This window comes from Camelus ferus, chromosome 17 (genome assembly GCF_009834535.1).
Source record: "Camelus ferus isolate YT-003-E chromosome 17, BCGSAC_Cfer_1.0, whole genome shotgun sequence".
NCBI classification, from domain to species: domain Eukaryota; kingdom Metazoa; phylum Chordata; class Mammalia; order Artiodactyla; family Camelidae; genus Camelus; species Camelus ferus.
The window spans coordinates 25,000,281-25,021,302 of NC_045712.1; the positions used below are offsets into that span (position 1 = coordinate 25,000,281).

The 21,022-nt window shown below is 56.0% G+C and overlaps 4 protein-coding genes and 1 long non-coding RNA gene across 12 annotated transcripts; 3 read left to right on the forward strand and 2 right to left on the reverse strand.

Annotated features, from left to right (window-relative positions):
- Positions 1-390: 390 nt before the first annotated feature.
- LOC102519669 (cytochrome b561 domain-containing protein 2) lies at positions 391-3,184 on the reverse strand. Of its 2 annotated transcripts, none has more exons than XM_014563478.2 (4): positions 3,000-3,184; positions 2,426-2,577; positions 1,916-1,953; positions 391-1,217 (listed from the first exon to the last, which is right to left on the reverse strand). In XM_014563478.2, exons 2-4 carry the CDS (start codon positions 2,550-2,552, stop codon positions 714-716), a joined length of 669 nt encoding a protein of 222 aa, XP_014418964.1. In that variant the 5' UTR covers positions 2,553-2,577; positions 3,000-3,184; the 3' UTR covers positions 391-713. The 2 variants fall into 2 exon arrangements, with proteins under 2 accessions (XP_014418964.1, XP_014418968.1); XM_014563482.2 differs by having other exon boundaries at positions 2,976-3,125.
- On the forward strand, positions 3,174-6,492 carry NPRL2 (NPR2 like, GATOR1 complex subunit). 2 transcript variants are annotated; one of them, XM_032458443.1, is made up of 11 exons: positions 3,174-3,390; positions 3,901-3,992; positions 4,097-4,265; positions 4,420-4,528; positions 4,897-5,033; positions 5,121-5,218; positions 5,340-5,376; positions 5,468-5,588; positions 5,664-5,781; positions 6,047-6,189; positions 6,276-6,492. In XM_032458443.1, the coding sequence occupies exons 1-11, from the start codon at positions 3,313-3,315 to the stop codon at positions 6,341-6,343; spliced, it is 1,170 nt and encodes a 389-aa protein (XP_032314334.1). In that variant the 5' UTR covers positions 3,174-3,312; the 3' UTR covers positions 6,344-6,492. The 2 variants fall into 2 exon arrangements, with proteins under 2 accessions (XP_032314334.1, XP_032314335.1); XM_032458444.1 differs by having other exon boundaries at positions 5,495-5,588.
- On the reverse strand, positions 6,463-7,490 carry LOC116657146. Of its 2 annotated transcripts, none has more exons than XR_004312167.1 (3): positions 7,354-7,490; positions 7,067-7,262; positions 6,463-6,579 (listed from the first exon to the last, which is right to left on the reverse strand). It is a non-coding gene; the product is annotated as an uncharacterized LOC116657146 (long non-coding RNA). The 2 variants fall into 2 exon arrangements; XR_004312166.1 differs by having other exon boundaries at positions 6,507-6,630.
- Positions 6,539-11,654, forward strand: ZMYND10 (zinc finger MYND-type containing 10). 4 transcript variants are annotated; one of them, XM_032458442.1, is made up of 12 exons: positions 6,539-6,663; positions 7,905-8,013; positions 8,910-9,026; positions 9,153-9,206; positions 9,327-9,464; positions 9,571-9,659; positions 9,750-9,850; positions 10,184-10,356; positions 10,606-10,731; positions 10,814-10,935; positions 11,054-11,179; positions 11,268-11,654. In XM_032458442.1, exons 2-12 carry the CDS (start codon positions 7,942-7,944, stop codon positions 11,341-11,343), a joined length of 1,194 nt encoding a protein of 397 aa, XP_032314333.1. In that variant the 5' UTR covers positions 6,539-6,663; positions 7,905-7,941; the 3' UTR covers positions 11,344-11,654. The 4 variants fall into 4 exon arrangements, with proteins under 4 accessions (XP_032314333.1, XP_014418950.2, XP_032314332.1 ...); XM_014563464.2 differs by having other exon boundaries at positions 6,641-7,701; XM_032458441.1 differs by having other exon boundaries at positions 6,641-6,930.
- A 176-nt stretch (positions 11,655-11,830) lies between these two features.
- On the forward strand, positions 11,831-20,443 carry RASSF1 (Ras association domain family member 1). 2 transcript variants are annotated; one of them, XM_032458445.1, is made up of 6 exons: positions 11,831-12,220; positions 13,873-13,979; positions 18,005-18,109; positions 18,308-18,605; positions 18,729-18,844; positions 19,501-20,442. In XM_032458445.1, exons 1-6 carry the CDS (start codon positions 11,971-11,973, stop codon positions 19,645-19,647), a joined length of 1,023 nt encoding a protein of 340 aa, XP_032314336.1. In that variant the 5' UTR covers positions 11,831-11,970; the 3' UTR covers positions 19,648-20,442. The 2 variants fall into 2 exon arrangements, with proteins under 2 accessions (XP_032314336.1, XP_006174150.1); XM_006174088.3 differs by lacking the exons at positions 11,831-12,220; positions 13,873-13,979 and adding an exon at positions 14,048-14,717 and having other exon boundaries at positions 19,501-20,443.
- The last annotated feature ends 579 nt before the right edge of the window (positions 20,444-21,022 follow it).

Genomic DNA, 21,022 nt, shown 5'->3' on the forward strand with positions numbered 1-21,022 from the left:
CTGATGATTAAGGGCCTCTCTATCACAGGGAGTTGTTCTCATCCATGGCTCGCCACCAAGACAGAGTGCTCAGTGCTTGACACCTATGGAGGCAGCCCATCCCCAGCTCCCATCCTGTCATTGTCCAGATCTGACCACCACAGTCTGGAAACCAGCACAGCTGGGAGGCTGAAAGGACACACAGCTGCACCATTCACAGCTACAGCCATAGGACCTGCTAGGGCCCTGGGTGACATGGGATGCCCAGCAGCCAGATTCTGAGGCTAGTGTGCCAGGAAAGCTTTAGCCCCTCAGTGAACAGGTCCCCATCTTGCCCAGCTGCCCATTTTTTCATGCTGATAGCATTCGCAAGAACTATTCCCAGCTCTGGGTTATTCCTCCCATCCAGTCTTTTCAGTCTTTTTTTTTTTTATTATTTTACTTTTTATCTCTTCTGTAATTTCTGGACATACCAGCACAAGTTGAGTTGCTGAGGGGGCAGTCTTGCAAGCCCAACTTCATCTAGACACATGATCCATAAACTTCTCTGGGATGGTAGAGAAAGAAGGAAAGGGGAGCACTCCAGCAGGAGGAGCAAGCACAAATGTCACACACAGGACTCCAGCTACCCCTGAGGTGTCCCATGACCAAGTCAGCTGAGAGAGTGCAGGAGGTCCCAGCCCCAGCTCCTAGACTGAGGGGCAAATCCAGGCTTCCCCTAGGCTGGGAAGAGCTCAAGGCTGGATCCTTTTGCGGTACAGGTAGGCATTGCTCACCTGGTTCATGATGACCAAGCTGGTGATGACAGGGCATAGCACAGCCAGGTACCAGACCCCACCGGTGACTGTGGCAGTGAACCAGAGTGAGCACATGCCCAATAAGAGGCTGGCACTACCCAGAAGGTAGCCCACCAGCCCAGAAGTGGCATGGTACAGCTTGAGCTTGGCCAGGGGCCATCGGGGCAGCAGTTTGGGGTAGAGCAGCCCCACCCCACCTGAGCACTGCAGCCCTGCCCACAGCACAGCTAGCAGCCCTGCCCGCCCGTGCCACGTGGCCAAGTGGGCTTTGCCAAGCTGTTCCTTGTGGAGGATGACAAGGCCCAGGCCCAGCAGTGCACACAACAGGGCCAGCAGCTGCAGTACCCAGTGGCAGCGAGCTCGGCCCTTCCGCGAGAGGGAGCGCAGCAGCGAACTCTCAGGAGAGAACACCAGCAGTGCCTCAGTCATCAGGAAAGAGAACTGGGGAGACAGGGATGGAACACTAAGTAAGAGTGCTGCCCAGCGGAAGGGAAGAGAGCTTGAGATATAATCTAAGCTGCCAGCCAGTCTGGGCAGATTCCCCTTCATTCTCTCCCCACTGATAAGAGTGTCTATTTGGTGAGACAAGAGTGGAGAACTCTATCTGGGACAGAACATCTGCCCTGAGTAACAAGCAAGAGGTACCACTCCACACTTCTTCCTAGGTGCTATTCTGAAATGTCATCTCTGCTGTGTTACTCAGCAAACACAAGGTTCGAGATGTGGCAGTTACAAATGATTCACAAGCTTTCTTTTCCTGACATAGAGATGGATACAGTTTCTTGGCAAGCGCTGGCCATACAGGTGCACTGTTTCAGGGAAAATTAGATGTGTCACTATAAATTAAGGTGAAAAGGAACACAGGTACACCCAAATGCATATTCTAAGCGTCCTGCCTGGAGGTGGGTGAAGCTTCATTTTGTGCTTAGATAAACCCATTTGCCCTGCATCTTGAATACTCTGGTTCAAGTCTGGGATATATACCATGGGCAGGAGTTGGAGCATGCAGCTCCTCCAGCCCCACATCCCGTCCCTCCAAACAGATACTAAGTGTTCATAAAGATTTAGAAGTCACCAAGATCACCACCCATAGCTATACTTCGTCCCACCCATAAGAGCAGGCCAGGCCCATTACTTACAGCCAGAGACATAAGCACTGGGTGCCAGGAGAAGAGACCTGGAATGAGAAGAGAAGGCTTTGAGGCTGAAGCAAGAAGAACCCAGCCACACCAATTGCCACAGGCTGAGGAAAATGAGCAGCCCATCACCCAAGGAGGTGCTGCCAAAATTCAAGTCCCCGCTTGCTGCAACAAGCTGACCCCAAACATATCCTCTCTTCCTGGTCCCTCCCTAGATCAGAGGCTATGCTTTCCCACTCCTCTGGCAGTCCTCCCTCCTTCCCCCTGCACTTTCCAGGAGGCAGCCAAGTGGAGCACAAGACAAGAGCAGCCAGGTACTCTGTGGGACCTGGCCAAGCTGGCCCAGCTTCCACACTTACCTACTCCACCCCACTTACCCCTCCAGCATAGCATGCCCCTCAGCCAGCCAGGCCTTTCCCAGGAGTCAGACACCCAAGGCTTCCTTTTGCCCCTGCTCCCCAGAAAAAGTGGCACTTTCCTTCCCATAAGTCAACTATGAATTCTACTTACTGGAGCCAGGCCTGGCAAGTACAGCCACAAAGATGGTGAAGCCTAGGGCCACAAGGTGGGCAGCAGCCCCAGAGGCAGTGCGTAGAGCTCGGTATATGTGCGATTCAGTCTCCACAGAAAGAGCCATGGTCAGCCAGGCCGGTGGCTGTAGCCTGAAAGCATAGTAGAGTGAGCAAGGGCCTCTGGTGCCCACTGTCCACTCCTCTCACTGGAGCAAGAGTTGCAGGGCAGGAATGCCACTCTCTTCCAAGAAGTTAAGATATGAAGGGACAGTACTAAGCTAGGCACCAGGAATAGTTGAGACTGGTGGCCTGTCAGAGCGTACACGCTTCTGAATTGGCACTGGTCACTGGCCCACCTTCCAGGTAGGATGCGCAAGGCCGTGTAATAGACTACAAATCCCAGCATGCACCACGCCGTCGCCGGGCGGGAGCGCTTGCTGGAAGGGCATGAAGCACCACGGGAATTGTAGTTCCCAGTTGCGTCGAAATTACAGCCTGAATCCCTTCGCGCACAGCCACCCCAAGTGCCCCTGGCACGCTGCCCTTACACGCTAGGGATTCGCCTGCCTCACCCGCAGGGCCGACCCGACGCGGTGATTTCTTCCGAGAAAGTGGGAATTTCGGGGCTCTGCCGCGGGCGCTACCGCTCCGTCGCGGAGCAGCTTAACTTCCGGGTCCGAGCGCCTACCCACCCGGGACTTCCTGGAACAGTCCCCCACAGCCACACGACTGAGTCGCGATGCGCAGGCGCTGTTGAGCAGACGGTGTGTTGGCTGTGTCAGTGCGCAGGCGTGCTTGACCCGGTGTCCCAGGCTTCAGGGCTGTTTCTGACAGGTGCTCCCAGACATAGAGGTGCCAGCCACGGTCCCGGGCCCCATTAGCACCATGGGCAGTGGCTGCCGCATCGAATGCATATTCTTCAGCGAGTTCCACCCCACGCTGGGACCCAAGATCACCTATCAGGTGCCATCCGGGCTCGCGGGGACTGGGAGGTAGAGGGACGCTCAGGGGAGTTCAGCCGACTGCCGGAAAGCGGTGGAACCCTGTGCCCTGTACTGCACGCAGGCACGCCACTCCTTAATTCGCGGAGAATCGTGAACCAAGAGGACCAGGTCCCAGGCTCCTGGTGTGGCGAGGCAAACAAACATGACATAGGCAGTGATTGTGGGAAATCGGGTTATGGGGGCCCAGGGGAGTTGCCAGGTCCTAGGAAAGATGGGACAGGGTGGTCGCACCAGTAGTACCCCTGGATGCACAGGAATTTAGGTAAGGTAGGAGTGTGCCAGATAGAGGGAACAGCATATGCAAAAGCCAGGAGGCGCATGCGTTTGGAAACACAAAAGAGTAGTAGTCCTGGGTGGATGGAAGAAAGGAGAAACCCTGGAGAAGAGGGCTTAGGCCTTGGGGATCACCCTGTGTAATCCACCAAGTTACAAGGTCCACTAAGGGACTTCTTGCCACTCCCTTCCCCAGGTCCCCGAGGACTTCATCTCCAGGGAGCTGTTTGACACCGTCCAGGTGTACATCATCACCAAGCCAGAGCTGCAGAACAAGCTCATCACTGTGTAAGGCCCTAGCTAGGGGGGTGGGGGAACTCCCAGGAGTGGTCAGACTCTGGGGTGGAAGGAGCCTGACTCTATTCCCACCTGTTCCCCCACCCACCATCCAGCACAGCCATGGAGAAGAAACTGATTGGCTGCCCCGTGTGCATCGAGCACAAGAAGTACAGCCGCAATGCCCTGCTCTTTAACCTAGGCTTCGTGTGTGATGCCCAGGCCAAGACCTGTGCCCTTGAGCCCATCGTCAAAAAGCTGGCAGGCTACCTGACCACACTGGAGGTCTGCAATACAATGGGCTTGGGTGGATGGGCAGGCAGAGTTGGGGAAGGTGTTTGCATGTCTCCAAAGCCCTCCAGCCCTAGGAACCTGCCAGTGCAGGATGTCAGCCAAAGGTTCTGGGATGTACCCACCATGCTGTCCATGCTCCATCCAGCTAGAGAGCAGCTTCGTGTCCACGGAGGAGAGCAAGCAGAAGTTGGTGCCCATCATGACCATCTTGCTGGAGGAGCTAAATGCCTCAGGCCGGTGCACTCTGCCTATCGGTATGTCCCAGCCTGTGCAAGGACAGCAGAGGGGTTGAGGAGGGATGGGAAAGTGGCAGAGGAAGGTGAGCCCAGCCAAGGACAAGACTCACAAACAAACTGGTGGCCAGAAAATAGCCATGAGCTGGGCTGATTATGTCCAGGGTCCAATGCATGGTGGGGCTGGGGAGGGGGAGGCCAGTAGAGCTCTCCAGCTCTACTCCTTGGGCATGTTCCTTTTTCTCTCTGGACCTCAGTCTCTTGCTCTATAAAAGATTGGCCCTACCCAGAGCCACTTGCCTGCCTCAAGGGTTGCTGGGAGGACTGGATGGTAATTGAGGGCCTCTTGGAAGAGATGGCACTGAGAATATAGGTGGGGTCCCCTGCAGATGAGTCCAACACCATCCACTTGAAGGTGATTGAGCAGCGGCCTGACCCTCCTGTGGCCCAGGAGTATGATGTACCTGTCTTTACCAAGGACAAGGAGGATTTCTTCAACTCACAGTGGGACCTCACCACACAACAGGTGTGCTAGCCCTCTCTGGCTATCAACCCCTGGAGCTGGCCACAGCTCTTCATTCCACCCCTACTTACCCTACTCCACCCTGCCCAGATCCTGCCCTACATTGATGGTTTCCGCCACGTCCAGAAGATCTCAGCCGAGGCGGACGTAGAGCTCAACCTGGTGCGCATTGCCATCCAGAACCTGCTGTGAGTGGGGCAATAGTCATGCTCAGGACAGGGTCGCTGCCAGTCAGGAAGAGCCCAGGGGCCTAGTGTGGGAGCTGGGAAGGCATGGCTCTTGCAAGCTGAGCACAACTATCTCCCCCAGGTACTATGGCGTTGTGACACTGGTGTCCATCCTCCAGGTAGGTGAGTCTGGGATCTGACTAATTGGAGAATGGATCACGTGGCTGAGCCTAATTGAGGCTGTGTCAGACTTCCAAACCCCTCACTCAGGCCCCTGTGCCTCCTGCTACCCTCCAGTACTCCAATGTATACTGCCCGACACCCAAGGTCCAGGACCTGGTAGATGACAAGTCCCTGCAGGAGGCATGTCTATCCTACGTGACCAAGCAAGGTACTGGTAGGCTCTGGGGGAGGCCATCTCAGGGAGGGCAGGGCCATCTGGAGAGCTGACCCCTGATGCCTACAGGGCACAAGAGGGCCAGTCTCCGGGATGTGTTCCAGCTGTACTGCAGCCTGAGCCCTGGCACTACTGTGAGAGATCTCATTGGCCGCCACCCCCAACAGCTGCAGCACGTTGATGAACGGTCAGAGGGGGATCCCCTGGGGCATGAGGGATTTGCCTGAGGGCAGGCATACTCTCTGTGTCTCTCCGGAGCCCTGGGTAAGAGAGAAAGCAAGAGATTCGCAGTGAACAGAATCACATGGCACTGCTACTCCAGGAAGGCTTCCTGGAGGTGACAGATTTAGATGCCAGTCTGGTCACTGAGACAAAACTGGAGGGGAGACTGACCTGGCTAGGAGGAGGCCTAGCCAGGGCATCACCCCTCTCTCCCTCAACCCTCACCCCAGGAAGCTGATCCAGTTTGGGCTTATGAAGAACCTCATCCGACGACTACAGAAGTATCCTGTGCGGGTGTCTCGGGAGGAGCGGAGCCACCCTGCCAGGCTTTACACAGGCTGCCACAGCTACGATGAGATCTGCTGCAAGACAGGTAGAGGCAGGCAGAACAGGTGAGGTGCGGTCAGGGCAGGGTGGCCAAGCCAAGGCTGCTGACCTTACCTCCACCACATCACCCAGGCATGAGCTATCAGGAGCTGGATGAACGGCTGGAAAATGACCCCAATATCATCATCTGCTGGAAGTGAGGCTGGTGAGGGCTGGACCAGGCACACAGCTGTGACTGCTGTCTCCTGCTAAGCCCTGCCTGGTGCGTGAGGGCTAGACCAGCAAACTAGCCCATACTGCCTTAAGGTTGATGCACACTTCTGTAAATAAAGTCATCCATTTCAACCTACCTTTATTGAGTACTGCCTCTGAGCCAGCCACCGGAGAGAACCTTCGGAAATGGAATAGCCATAGTCCTGGCGTCCTGGGGCGCCATCTGGTGGGCAGGACCGACAATGGACAAGTAAAAGTGCCAGCTAATTACAAACTGAAAGAAACAATCAGGAAGCTGTGATGAAGAGTGAGTTGGGATGGCTGCTGGGGCTGCTCTGGATTAGATGGGCAAGGAAGGCCTAGCTGAGCTGACTTAAACTGAACCCTGAAGGAGAAGGAGTATTCCAGGCAGAAGTAACAAGCGCAAAAGCCCTGAAGCAAAAGGCTCCTTGGGATGTACGTGGAAGCCAAGGGAGGCCCATGGGGCTGGAACTTAGGAGTCAAGTGGGAGTGGGGCAAGAAACGAAGTCCTGAGGTAGGAGAAGGTCAAGAGCCTGATACTGCAGAGTTGCCGGTAAGCTGCTTTGGACACAGTATTTTGATTTTGAGGGCCAGAGGCAGCCAGATTCACCCTCATGCGAGGGAATAATGTCTCACGTACACCTTTAAAGACTTCTGCTACTCAGCAAAGTCAAGGCCACGGTAGTTACCTTATGAGAGGTAATGGCAGCCTGGAATAGGATGAAGAGAAGTGAGCCCTGAGCGGTATTTCGCGAGTGGAGCCAACAAGGTGGAGCTGGGAGCGAGGAGACCACGGAGAGGCGCATCAGTGTGGGCTGAGAGGGAGCAGCTACAGGAAGAGTTGGTGGGGGTCAGACCGACTTGACGTCCATCGGAGGAGGGAGCCTAGGCCACAAGAGTCTAGAATTAAGGGAGACCCGTGAGCCACAGCCGGTTGTGAGGGAGAAAGCCCCAGAAGTCCAGGGAGGGTTGCTACCTGCCGTCTGGCCGTTCCGGGCGCTGCGCCGGCGGCCGCCAGGGGCTGCCCAGGCAGCACTGCGCAGGCGCCGAGCTAACCGTTTCCATGGCGGCGAGGACCCACGCGCCCCAACCGCTCCACAACGGTCAGGTCCCAGATTTCGGCCCCGCGGGAGACAGTGGTCCGCAAGCGTGTCAGCGCCTCCATCTCAGCTCCAGCTGCTTCCCGCAGTCAGCGGGACCCCGCCTTCCTGCTCTCTGTTCTTGGCGCCGACATGGGCGACCTGGAGCTGCTGCTGCCTGGGGAGGCTGACCTGTTGGTGCGGGGACTGCGCAGCTTCCAGCTGCGCGAGATGGGCTCCGAAGGGTGAGGCAGCTGGATCCAGGTCAGGCGTCCTTGAGTCGGGGAGTATGGGCCTGACACTTGGGGGGAAGGGCCCCCAGGTGTAGAGGTAACCTGAGTCACCTCTGGCCCCTCAGGATCGGGTTAGGCTTCAATAGGACCTAGTCCCCACCCCCACTCTTACCACACATGCGCTCTCACATGTGCTCACACCCCCTCTGGGGCAGGTGGAACCAGCAGCATGAGAATCTGGAGAAGCTGAATATGCAGGCCATTCTTGATGCCACAGCCAGCCAGGGCGAGCCCATCCAGGAGCTGCTGGTCACCCATGGGAAGGTATGCTGGAGACACAGGCAGAGTTCCCTTCTTCTCACCACTCCCCACCCCACCACTCTACCCCTCAGGTGCACCCTGGGTGCCTGCACTTCCCTCTGGTTGGCACACCTGCCCTCCCCAAAGGAGAAGGAAAAGTGTGTTACACATTTGATTTTGCACCTCTATGGGACAAGACCCTGGCACGCCAGGTGGGGTGCATGGCACCGGTTGATTAGGGACATAGTCGTGTATCATAGAACTGCCTAGGCTGCAGAGGGAGGGCCCAAGTTCTAAAGGCCATCCTGAATAGACTGCCAGGCTGGAGAAGGCTCCCACTGAAGTAGCGGTGGGACTTTGGCATGGAAGGAGGCAACCTTTCCAACATGAGACAGACGGAGTTAGAAACCAGGGATTAACTTGGCTGGAACGTGAATCAGGAAGTGGCACCAGTAGATGATCTGAGATATCACTTGACAAAAAGTGGAAGGAAAAGATGGAGCCCCCTACTGGGAGGTGGGGTAGGAAAAGGGCACTGTGAAGGGCGCCAAATAAGAGTAAGGCCAAGGCACATAAGAGCCTTGGAAAGCCAGAGGACAGAGCAGGGCATGAGCAGGAGGGCTAGCCTGAAAGGGACAACTGAATACAGGAGGAGAGGACAAGGATGCAGGTACAGAGGGAGCATGGCAGCCTGGGGACAAGGCAGGAGGGGCCAGTCACAGGAAGCACGAGGGATGCCCCCACAGAGATGTTGGGGGCAGCTGGAAATGAAAGTCTAAGGTGCAGGAGAGAGGTCAGGAAGGAACTTATGTGACATGGGAGAGGCTAGGGACCCAGAGGAGATTGGGGAGCCAGGGATGGGAGGGTTGCCAAGCCAAGGTTGGCCCACCTCATCCCTGTACTTTGCCCTCCCCTCAAAGATCCCGACACTGGTAGAGGAGCTGATTGCGGTGGAGATGTGGAAGCAGAAAGTGTTCCCTGTGCTGTGCAGGCTGGAGGACTTTAAACCCCAGAACACATTTCCCATATACATGGTGGTGAGCTGCTCCATTGGTTCATAGACCCGCCCACCCCTTCAGAGGGCCCGGAACTATAGAGGGTAGCTGGTAGCCCCTATCCCTCTCCCAGCAGCCCAGAGCCCTGTCCTCCTCTTTATCTGACAGATACATCATGAGGCCTCCATCATCAACCTCTTGGAGACAGTATTTTTCCACAAGGTGAGGCACCAGCACTGTCCAATGGCTACAGCTCCAGGCCAGGGCCTGGCAACAAGGGAGGTTGCGTGTGTGTGGGAAGGGCATAAGAGATAGAATGTTTCGCCTCCACCTATACCCCAGGAAGTGTGTGAGTCAGCAGAAGACACCATCTTGGACTTGGTGGACTACTGCCATCGTAAACTGACTCTGTTGGTGGCCCAGAGTGGCCATGGTGGCCCTTCTGAGGAGGAGGAATCCCAATACAGCACCCCTATGCAGGTGGGCTGAGGTTCCCTGGGGTTGGCAAGGGCTCCCCAAAGCCTGAGTGTGTTGGGTAGGAGTCGGGGTTTCACTTGAATACCTTGTGCCCCATGCCCCACCCCAGGAGCTGCAGAAGCAGGCAGAGCTGATGGAATTTGAGATCGCACTGAAAGCCCTCTCAGTGCTGCGCTACATCACAGACTGCATGGACAGGTGGGCAGCCCTGTCAGGACTGGGGCCTGCAGTCGAGGGCTAGGAGCCTGGGCCTGTAGCCTCTAGTCACCTCTCCATCCCCATCTGTAGCCTTTCCCTGAGCACCTTGAGCCGCATGCTCAGCACCCACAACCTGCCGTGTCTCCTGGTGGAACTGCTGGAGCACAGTCCCTGGAGTCGGCGGGAAAGAGGTAAGGTCCTCCTCCCCTGCCTAAGTCCCAGCTCACTGCTTCCAGGACATCCTCCTGGATTGATGGGGTGGACAGCTTGCACACAAGTAGACAAACTCTGCCCCCTAGTCCACAGAGAATATCAAGGTGCTCTCACCCAAAGTGGGCCTAGATCTGAACTGTGCAGAGGGCAAGGCCTCTCTGTCCACTACTGAGGACTCACCCTGACCTGGAGCCAGCAGCACCCCAGCCTGAGCAAGTTCTGTGCCCAGGCAGTGGTCAGTCTGCCAGTCCACGCAGCTGACTCAGAGAGCATGCAACGCCTGCACCCAGTATGCTGATTCCTCTCCCCAGGCAAGCTGCAGCAATTTGAGAGTGGCCGTTGGCAGACAGTGGTCCCTTCAGAACAGCAAAAGCTGAGCAAATTGGATGGGCAGGTGTGGATTGCCCTGTACAATCTGCTGCTAAGTCCTGAGGCCCGGGCTCGCTACTGCCTCACAAGCTTTGCCAAGGGACAGTTACTCAAGGTAGGGAACCCCGCCCACACCAGTCCCCACAGCCCCAGCACTGCCCCACCTCACCCCTGATGTTTATTTTTGCCCATCCCCCTCAGCCCCAGCCCTCTTTCCAGACACTGGGCCTCAGGTGACACTGCAGCTAGTGGGACATGGGCCCACAGGCACCCTCAGCCCAGCCCAGCCCAGCCCAGGCCTTCTCTGTTCCTTGACCCTCTGGTCAGCACCGCTTCACACTGGCCTCCCCGGACACCCTTGCAGCTTCGGGCCTTCCTCACAGACACACTGCTTGACCAGCTGCCCAACCTGGCAGACCTGCAGGGTTTCCTGGCCCACCTGGCCCTGGTGGAAGCCCAGTCTCCTAAAAAGGACCTGGTGTTGGAACAGGTAGGTACTAGGAAGGTAGTTGCTTGGGACCAATGCCCACTTTGTCAGCTCCTCCCTGCCATTCTCCTCTTCTCTTCCCCAGATGCCAGAAATCTGGGAGCGGCTAGAGCGAGAGAACAGAGGCAAGTGGCAGGCTATTGCCAAGCATCAGCTGCGGCATGTATTCAGCCCCTCAGAGCAGGAACTGCGGCTGCAGGCACGAAGGTGAGGCCTGCTGAGCTGGCTGAAGGGGTGGAAAGGATGCAGAAGGCATGGATGTGGGCAGGGGTGTTTCTCCCTCCACCCACCAGGCCCAGCCAGGTCCTCCTGACCCTTTTCCCAGGTGGGCTGAGACCTACAGGCTGGATGTACTAGAGGCTGTGGCTCCAGAGCGGCCCCGCTGTGCCTACTGCAGTGCAGAGGCCTCCAAGCGCTGCTCACGATGCCAGAATGAGTGGTATTGCTGCAGGTGAGGGTATCCTAGGACCTTGGACCTCTAAGTCCCACTTCCATACTCCTCACAAGCACTGTATCCTCACCAGCCCACTTGTCTGCAGGGAGTGCCAAGTCAAGCACTGGGAGAAGCATGGAAAGGCTTGTGTCCTGGCAGCCCAGGGTGACAGAGCCAAGTGACGGCTGCAGCTGCTGAGGGCCAACCACCCATGCTATACAACCTACTAGAGTGTGCCCTGAACCTCTGGATCTCAGCCTGGCCTCTGCAAGCGCCCCAGTCTCCCAGGTGGTGAACACAGCAGGCGGGTAGAGCTGCTGACCCATCTTCCCCAGCAAAGCACTCCCCGCTTCCTGCCCCACCCGGCGGGTAGGCTTAGGACGCAGCCTCAGCAAGCTAGGGCAGGCGGCCTGGGCGGGGGGCGAGGGCCGAGGGCCGGATGTGGGGACCCTCTTCCTCTAGTACAGTAAAGTAAAGCTGGCTTCCAGAAACACGACTGTTTCCGCGTGGCCCTTTGCGGTCGTCGTCGTCGTCGTCGTCGTCAGGGGGAGGGGAGTTGCTGGCGGGTTGAAGGGAGGATAGGAAATGGAGGGCGGGGACTCCGCGAGAGCAGCGCATCGCCGCCCCACTCCGCCTGCGGGCCGACACAGCCCAGGCGCCCAGGTTTCCATTGCGCTGCTCCCCTCGGCTCTCTCCCGCCGCTCTGCCTGAGTCCGGGGGCGGTGCCGCATAGGGGACCGCCCCGCAGCCCCGCCCGCCCCGCGCTCGCTCGCGCCCAGAGCCGGCCCGAGACCCGGCCCGACCGGGCCATGTCCGCTGAACCTGAGCTCATTGAGCTGCGGGAACTGGTACCCGCGCGGTGCGCCACCCCGGGCCGTACCCGGCTGGAGCGTGCCAACGCGCTGCGCATCGCACCGGGCACAGCGCGCAACCCCGCAAGGCAGCTGGTCCCGGGCCGCGGCCACCGCTTCCAGCCTGCGGGGCCCGCCACGCACACGTGGTGCGACCTCTGTGGCGACTTCATCTGGGGCGTCGTGCGCAAGGGCCTGCAGTGCGCACGTGAGTAGCGGTCCCTTGCGCTGGCGAGAGCGAAACGGGTGGCCAAGGGGCAGCACCTTCTCTGTGGGCCAAGTTGCGACGGAGAGGGTTTGACGGGGACGGTCCCTGTGGACCAGGACAGTTATCTTTGCCCCATAGCAGAAGAGAGTTCGGGCAGATGGTTTATAAGCTTGTCAAGCTCCCCCTGCGTTTGAGACATAGTTAGGCAGAGGAAGTTACCTGTGAATAACAAGGTGCTTAATTTCGAGTTTAAAGAGTGTGTTGGCCCTTCTTGAGAAAGTCTTTGTGCCACCCAGTCCCTGAGTTCGTATTCCCACACCTGCCCCTTCCCAAAGAGTCACTCCCCAAGTCCCCCTCCAGAAACCCTGGGATGAAGGGAATTTACCCACCTACGGGAGAAGGCATGGAAAAGTTAGAACCTTGGGTGGGCCCACTGCAAGCAGTTTTGTTGCGTCTTCACTTAGTAAATACCTACTGTAGGTTCAGTCAACGAGGTGCTAAAAGATGAAACACAGCCACTACCCTCCCAGGACTCACCAGCAAGCAGAAGTTGATCTTCCACTGGCTATACACCAGCTAGAATCACTTGGGATGCTTTTACAGCCCTCCAACTCCCCCGTGCTTATACCCTAACTCACACCTGTTGAATCAATCACTGGGAGTGTATCAGTAATTTTTATAAACAGATTATTCTGTGCAGCCTGTGTTGAGAATCAATGCTCTGGTTAATTTAGGAACTTTATGGAGAACAGTAGTGATTTTTGCTGAGATAAGGAACTCTGGCAAGGGCAGGGGTGAGGAAAACTAAGTTTAAAAGGGTAAGAAAGTGAGTTAAATTTTGGCCATGTTGGGTTGAAATGTCTACTAGACATCCAAACAAAGATACTAATACACAGGATTTGATCTGAGGGGAGAGGTCAGTGATGAAAGCCTTGGATCAGGGGTAGGTCAGTGTACACAGAGCAGGGAGGCAATCAGGACTGAGCCTCAGAGACACCACCATTAGACGTGGAAGTTGAAACAGAACTAAAGGAGCTGAGCAGGAGTTGCAGGGAGGTGGGAGGAAGACCAGGATAGAAGGGGCCCCCCAGGAACCAAGAGGAACAAGCATCAGATGATGCTGAGGAAGTGAAGATGGAGATTTGGCAGTGGGCAGGTCGCTGAGGACCCTGACCAGGGCAGTCTCCTGGAGGGAGGGGCAGGCCTGATTGGAATGAGTAGAGGGTGAAGGCGAGGGACTGAGAGGTAATTTTCTGGTGTGAGAGGAGTAGAGACAAATAACAACTAGAGCGGGGCATTGGGTTACAAGGTTTCTTTTCCCCCTTCAAGTAAATGGGCGGAGGGAGGGGCGCTGATAAAGAGGAAGGGGAAAGTTCTGCCCTCGACTCCAGAAATCCAACTGTTTAGCAGGCTTGGATCCCTAACCGCCTGAAGCCTTCTCGCCAGTTTGCACACGCCGGTGGCGGGTGGGGGGTGGTGTACCAACACTAAAATCTGTGTAGCGGTGGGCGGTAACGGGGCCTGAGATAATACCGGTCATGCAGAGCATTATGGGCAACGGCCTTCACCCCTGGGCTATCCCCGGGACGCTTTTCCGTTTCTTCCCCGCTGTCCCCGGGGTTCCTCCGCCTCACAGCCAGGCTTCTCTGCAGATTGCAAGTTCACCTGCCACTACCGTTGCCGCGCGCTCGTCTGCCTAGACTGCTGCGGGCCCCGGGACCTGGGATGGGAACCTGCGCTGGAGAGGGACACGAACGTGGTGAGCGCGGGACCTGGGAGCTTACGGGCAAGGCAGGAACGCGCAGACGAGCGGGTCACTTTGCAGGCGTTCCCTATGGCCTCTTGGCGTTACGCGCAATAAACGTTCTTATAGCCGACTTTCCCGCGACAGAGAATGGCTAATTCTGCGCGCGGGCTCGAAGGGGTGCTTGGGGTACTGACTGCGCGGACTGCCCAGAGCCACCCAGGCTCCGCGCAAGCGCAATTTTCGCACCTTCTAACAGCCTGTCTTGGGGCCACGGTGGTGCACATGCGCACACGTTGCGACTTGTTCCCCGTGGGAGGTGGGGCCCGCGAGGCGGAGCCAAGTTTAGCTGCCTGAGCGATGAGATCATTCCTTGAGGCGAGGCGTGCGTGTGGCCCCGCCCTTCGACATTCCTCTTCCAATGAGACAAGAGCTAGATCCTGGCTGTCTACATTTCAGTGTTAACGGTTGCGGCGCGGACACTGGTTCCGGCGTTCGCGCACACTTACACGCGCGCGCACGCGCATACGCGCCTGGGGCGGTGGTTGGAGGCTACGCGCGCGCGGGACTTGCGGAGCTGGCGGGCAGGCGGGCGCGGCGATGGGCGAGGCGGACGCGGGGACGCCTTCTTTCGAGATGACCTGGAGCAGCACAACAAGCAGTGGCTACTGCAGCCAGGAGGACTCCGACTCAGAGCTCGAGCAGTACTTCACCGCGCGTACCTCGCTGGCGCGCAGGCCGCGCCGGGACCAGGTGGGGGCCGGGGATTGCGGGAGGCAGGCTAGGGGCGGTCGCTGGGACCCCGCCCCTCCCTGGTAAGTTTCGGCGTCGAGAGTTTGTAAGCAACCCTGCTCTCCCGTCAGCGTGGATCCTGGACCCAACCCGGGCCAGTCCTCGGAACCGTGTGTTGGGCTTTCAGCGCGTGGGTACTGGCTGCTGAGGCCTTTCAGTTTCTGTCACAGACCGGTTGAACTAGGGGAGGCAGCTCAGTGGCTTGGGGTAGACCAGGGTATTATTCACCTATTACTAAGGCTGACTGCTCAGTCTGGAGTAACACCTCGATTTCCGCGTGTGGGTGCTCCCAGCCCCCACTCTGGAGGACCAGGAGGAAGTGGAGCGGGAGGAGTTCTAGCCCGGAATAGAGAAGTGTGTTTAGGAGAGAGGCAAAGGAAGGTCCGGGCCCCTCCATATGCACTCCTGAATGGAGCCAGCTGAGTCCTCACCTCTTGCCGGTCCTGGCCTGTCACCAGCTGCTGGAATGGAGAAGATTCTGATCCCGATTCCCCCGACCCCCACCCTGAGGGAAACTGGAATGCTGGCTTGGGCAACACATATACTAAAATTAGAGCGGACCTGGAGAAAGGGGATTTGGGAATGGATGGGAAGGAAGCCTTGTTTTGGACTGTAAGCATCCAGGAGCACTTTGTCTACAAGAGGTGGGGAAGGCTAGATTGTAAAATGCCCTGAGAGAGGTCAAGAGAAGGGTTACTAATGCAGTACCATAAGGTATGGCACTAGAGCAGCTGTAGGTCTCAGAGTCTCCCAGGTGTCCCCATTATCAAAGACTTCTGTGCTGTGTGCCATGACTGTGACCACCAGGCTCAAATAACTGTTCTGGAGCTGGTACACCTCAGAGGAGCACCCTGGCCAGGGCATCAGGAGAAGGATGGGGACCATGAAGTGAAGTTCAGTATATCTGGCAGCAGTGGGACAGAATTCCTTGCATAAGCCAAGAAAAGAGAGTTGTGGATAATTCTTCAGTGAAAATTTTATACCTCAAGATCTCACTCCAGAGTTTGGGTGCAAGGTTTGAATGTTGATCCCTGGGACTGTCTCTGTCACTCAGGCCTGAGCCATTTTCCATTGTGGAAAAGTGAGAAAAGCACAAGACACTGACCAATTGAAAACGAGGCTGGGGAGTTCCAAGCTGTACATAAAAACCACCAGTCACTGTGGACAGTGGCAGAGTAGAGGGGGGTGACTGTAGTACAAGAGAAGGGAAATTCCATGGTCCCGTTGTGTATCCCTCTGGGACCGCTGTTGGAATCCTCCTCCAGCAGTCAGCTTTAGAAACAGAAAAAAACTTACTCCTCTAGAATCCTGACAGCATAGTGCAGTGTCTCCAGTCCAAGTCCCTTGTTTTATGAGTAAAGATACTGAGGGAGGTTGACCTGGAGAAGGAAGGGGCTGGAACTGAGGTCACTTCATCCCAGTTCAGGGCTCCTGGATAACCTGAACAGGGAAGAGGAAGGACCCAGGTAGAGCTTAGAGTCATCCTAGGGAAGGAGAATAATTTAGTGCCATGCCTTTGATCACCCTGTTCTGTAAATAGAATTCTCTTCCTTCTTGCTCCAGCTCTAGTCTGCTCAGCTTTCCTCCTAGCACCCCTCCCATCTTGGCATTTCTTCCCACGGGGTCACTCCTTCCTGTCCCTCTCCTTGGGCCTGAACAAATACATTTATCCTTTATTCCCAGCCTGCAGCCTTCGTTTTACCCCCCAGATTCCTCACTTTCCAGGGCCCACACTATTGTTCTTACTAGTCCTACAGGATTTCCCACTGTCTTCAACAAACTTTCTGCTGGAGTTTTCACTTCTCAGTGCTCTTTTCCGTCTAGGAGACCTTTGGAAGCTTGGGGAAGCACACAGGCTTCAATTTCCACCCCTCCCCCAGCCTCAATCCTCAGCACCATGCACTTGCTGGCTGCTGAGCAGCAGCAGGTTCAAGGTGAAGAGCATACTGCTAAAACGCTGTGGACTCTACCTGACCCTTCATCTGTCCTTCTTATTTGTCCCCATCAGATGGTTTAAGCTTAGGGGGCTCCAATGCAGTAGTCAGGGAAAAGCCTCGCTGCCCTGGGCTGAGCTGAGCACAAGTTTAAGGTTATACTGCAGGAGACATTCTGCTGGGAACTCCCCTGGAACAAGGCATTGGTCAGTGGTGATCTCAGCTGTATCTGTGACATTCATACCTACTAGGACCTATCTGACGTCAACAGGAAGTAAGGCTGATGCAAAAGGACGAAGGGAGTTTGGCAGAAGGAAGTTAATTCAGAGCCCTGGCTGCCCTGGGCCATACTCCACCCTTCCGACAAGAATCCAGTCCCTGGAGGAAAAGGAGAAGGGCTGAATGGTGGAGCTAAAATCTTTGGGTTACACCTCTAGACCGGGGATTGAGAGGGAGGGTATAGTTCAGTGGTAGAGCACATGGTTAGCATGCATGAGGTCCTGGGTTCAATCCCCTATACCTCCTTAATTAAAATAAATAAATAAGCCTAATTACCTCCCCCCCCCCAAAACAAAAAACAAACTAACTAACTCTAGACAGCAGGGAAGAGTTCCAAAAGTCTACTTATTTGGCACTTGTGGGACAGGCTCTACCAGAAGGCTCTACCACGCACCTCTGGCAGTTTGGAGCCTGGCCTGAAGCTGTTTTTTATGCAACTTGGGTCAAGATCAAATGGCATGTCACAGTGGTTTCCTCGCTATGTCTGAGGAACACAGGGCTGGCCCCAGGTCTCCCATCAGGAGTGTTAACATTGCAGAGATTGCCCTTCCCCTCCTGCCCGCTAGTAGCTGGGTTCCTGGTGTGCACCACTACCCATACTTCTCACCCTGCAGTGGGTTATGGCCAAGGCAGAGTGGCAAAGTGCACCGCCTTCTCCAGGACACACCTTGACCCCACCTGACTTGCATGCTGGGATCAAGCTGTCCCTCAGATTCCTACATCTTTTCCTGGTCCCTGACCTCATGCTTTCAGTTTCCTTGGTTTCAAGGTATCCTTAGGGCCTTCCCCAATGTTGAGGAGGATTCAGGCAGGCGGCAGAGAGAAGCCAAATGATTCTGCCTTGGCTGTGTCCACCCATAGCATGCAGAACCAGGAGCAGTGATGGATTCTTCTCATCAGGACTTGAACTTTGTTATCAGTTTCCAAAGGCTGCTCATAGGTGGTCCACCCAGGGCTCCCCTCCTTTCCTGTGACACACATTGCAGAGGAATGGGTTCCTTAAGGGTCCTGTGTCCATGCTGGTCCATCTTTCAGGATGAGCCTGTGGAGTGGGAGACTCCTGACCTTTCTCAGGCTGAGATTGAGCAGAAGATCAAGGAGTACAATGGCCAGATCAACAGCAACCTGTTCATGAGCCTGGTGAGTTGATAGCTTGTTTTGGAGAGAGCCAGGAACCCAGCTGTGTGCCTGGTGTGCAAAGGGTCACAGCTGAGGTGTTCCTGTGTGGGCCCAAACAGTGATTTATTCACACTCAGCCTAGCCCTAAGTGGACTGGTAGTACTCAGATCTGTTCCATCTCACCTGGAACCTAGTCATGTTTTGGTTTCTCCTCTTTAGAACAAGGATGGCTCCTACACAGGCTTCATCAAGGTTCAACTGAAGCTGGTGCGCCCTGTCTCGGTTCCCTCCAGCAAGAAACCACCCTCCTTGCAGGATGCCCGGCGGGGCCCAGGGCGGGGCACAGCTGTGAAACGGCGCACTTCCTTCTACTTGCCCAAGGATGCTGTCAAGCACCTGCATGTGTTGTCACGCACGCGGGCACGCGAGGTCATCGAGGCCCTGCTGCGCAAATTCTTGGTGGTGGATGACCCCCGCAAGTTTGCACTCTTTGAGCGGGCTGAGCGCCATGGCCAAGGTGGGCATCTCCCTAGCCCCACCATCATGTGTGAGGGTATATATGCACGTGCCTGTGCGCTCAGGGGCCAAGGGACTGCGCCTGACTCTATCACACATTCCCTTCCCCCCTTCTGGCCCTCAGTGTACCTGCGGAAGCTGTCAGATGATGAGCAGCCCCTGCGGCTCCGGCTCCTTGCAGGACCCAGTGAGAAGGCCCTCAGCTTTGTCCTGAAGGAGAATGACTCTGGGGAGGTGAACGTGAGTACATGGCCCTCTGTAGTTTCTTGGCAGGACTAGTGGGTTGCAGCTCTAGTAAGGTGTGAAGGAGGAATAGGGCTGAGGACAAGCCCCACAAAGCCTGTCCAAGAGTATGTGAGCCTTGTAGCTAAAGTGATGGCTTCCAGGACACTCATGCCAAGGTCTAGGGCTTGTCCCAAGAAGCCAGGAAGTATTGTCTTGGTGCTCTGCTCTTTCCTAATGTAGAAAGTCCTCAGGAGATGCAGGAGTCCGTCTGATGGTGGTGATCCCAGGGCAGATCAAAGCCTCACAGATGGGCACAGGAAGACATGGAGGTGCCCCCTTCAGGCATTAGGACTTTTTACCTGGAAGCTTTACAGCTCCAAGGTAGTGCGTCTGCAGAGTGGGGTTAACCTCAGAGAGAGTGGGCATGACCTGTCCACAGGTAACTAGTAAATGTTTGGTTTGGTTGCCTCTCCATAAGGTGACCACCCTACTTTGTGGGGCCCATCTTCTATAGAATTGTTGTTGGGAGTCCTAATACAGACCATTCAGGCAAGAACCTGACATTAGAAAGCCCCATCTAGCTGTGTGACCATGATGTGCTGGTCTCTAGGGAGGGCCTGCTGGCTTGGTGGTGCCTGCTGCAGACTGTGTCTCCCCCCTACCCCCTGCAGTGGGATGCTTTCAGCATGCCTGAACTACACAACTTCCTGCGCATCCTGCAGCGGGAAGAAGAGGAACACCTCCGCCAGATCCTGCAGAAGTACTCCTATTGCCGCCAGAAGATCCAAGAGGCCCTGCATGCCTGCCCCCTGGGGTGACCTCTTGTACCCCTGGGTGGAAGGAGGAAAGTAGGCAGCACCGAGGGCGTGCCGTGTGAGTGTGAGAAGGCCCATGTGGCCTGAGGAATGAGTGTGCATGGAGGCCCTCTCTTGCTGGGGGAACAAGCCCACAGAACAGCGAAGGAGATGGCCCCCTGTGTCCACCAGTGGGTGTAGCAGAGCATGGCTCTGCACCCATCTGCGCTTCATGTACTGGGTCATGGTGGGCTAGGGTTGCCCTGGGACACTGCTCCAGGCTTGCAGCAGGAGTAGAACAGACAGAAGTCTCCTTAATTTGTGTCTCAGATATGAGAATTTTGGAGTCCCTACCAACAGAATAGGGTCATGTTTGCAGGGATGAGGGCTCTCATCTATGGCGACAGGTTGTGTGTTTGGGGTCTTGGATGAGGTCTCAGGACGAGCCAAGGTTGGGTGTGCAACATAAGGCAGGTATCGAGGAAGAGTCTAGGGTTCCCTTTGCAGCACCCTCTGACTCCTCACACACCCTGTGGTCAGGGAGTGCTGGCTCATGGCGCAGCAGCAGTGCCTCAGTGCCTCCTCCAAGGAGGATGTCCCTGGGCCAGGGTCTGTATGAGTGTGGGTACTGGCCCAGGTCTGTGCCTTGTTTGCCAGTCAAAGCCAGGGTCTTGCCCTTGGGTATTTTTGATGATGTGTGCGGATGTATGTAGTATTTTGTGGCCTCAGCTGAATGCCTCCTGTGGGGAAGGGGGTGGGGGTGACAGTCATCAGGGCCTGGGGCCTGAGAGAATTGGCTGAATAAAGATTTAAGAATTCTCCCGCTTTTGGATTCTTTATTATGGGACCTTATCTGCAGTTGCCCCTCATGCCAGTGGCTGCCAAGATTAATGGACAGGCTCATAGATCACCTTTTCAAGTGGGCCCACGGGACCAATTTGTGAAGGATGTGGTGTACAGATATGTACGGAGTCATCACTCAACACCTGCGGGCTCAGGTCATGATGGGGGCAAGAACATGAGCCGCAGCCAGAGCTTAGGGAAACCACACACGCGAAGCTGTGGGAGACGCTTCACCAACTAGAGATACTACTGTGACTCAGACACTGCCAAAGGTACAGACGTTAATTCTTGCCTTCATGAAGAGTGGCTTCTGGTGGGTTTGGAAAGAACACTGAATTTGAAGTTCCTCAGTCCTGAACGTAGCTATACAACCATTGGCCGATTCCCTAATTCTCCTTACGTTCGGTTTCTTTTCCACTCGCAAAAACGGTGTGGGGGTAGAATGAAGCCAGACGGGCACTGAGCTGCCTGGCCTGAGGTCAGGCCCTAAAGTGCTGATTTGGTGGCTGGGCAGGCCATCTGGACCTGACCACTAAGGATTGGGGACGTCGGATCT

Coding starts and splice junctions, on each gene's coding strand:
- LOC102519669 (XM_014563478.2), bottom strand. CDS start 2,552: ATGGCTCTTTCTGTGGAGACTGAATCGCACATATACCGAGCTCTACGC. Junction 1,954..2,425: donor ACTTGCCAGGCCTGGCTCCA/GTAAGTAGAATT, acceptor TTCTCATTCCAG/GTCTCTTCTCCTGGCACCCA. Junction 1,218..1,915: donor CAGTGCTTATGTCTCTGGCT/GTAAGTAATGGG, acceptor CTGTCTCCCCAG/TTCTCTTTCCTGATGACTGA.
- ZMYND10 (XM_014563464.2), top strand. CDS start 7,610: ATGGGCGACCTGGAGCTGCTGCTGCCTGGGGAGGCTGACCTGTTGGTG. Junction 10,732..10,813: donor AGGACCTGGTGTTGGAACAG/GTAGGTACTAGG, acceptor TCTCTTCCCCAG/ATGCCAGAAATCTGGGAGCG. Junction 10,936..11,053: donor CTGCGGCTGCAGGCACGAAG/GTGAGGCCTGCT, acceptor CCCTTTTCCCAG/GTGGGCTGAGACCTACAGGC.
- NPRL2 (XM_032458443.1), top strand. CDS start 3,313: ATGGGCAGTGGCTGCCGCATCGAATGCATATTCTTCAGCGAGTTCCAC. Junction 4,266..4,419: donor GCTACCTGACCACACTGGAG/GTCTGCAATACA, acceptor TGCTCCATCCAG/CTAGAGAGCAGCTTCGTGTC. Junction 5,377..5,467: donor CACTGGTGTCCATCCTCCAG/GTAGGTGAGTCT, acceptor CCCCTCACTCAG/GCCCCTGTGCCTCCTGCTAC.
- RASSF1 (XM_032458445.1), top strand. CDS start 11,971: ATGTCCGCTGAACCTGAGCTCATTGAGCTGCGGGAACTGGTACCCGCG. Junction 18,110..18,307: donor GCAACCTGTTCATGAGCCTG/GTGAGTTGATAG, acceptor TCTCCTCTTTAG/AACAAGGATGGCTCCTACAC. Junction 18,606..18,728: donor GGCTGAGCGCCATGGCCAAG/GTGGGCATCTCC, acceptor TCTGGCCCTCAG/TGTACCTGCGGAAGCTGTCA.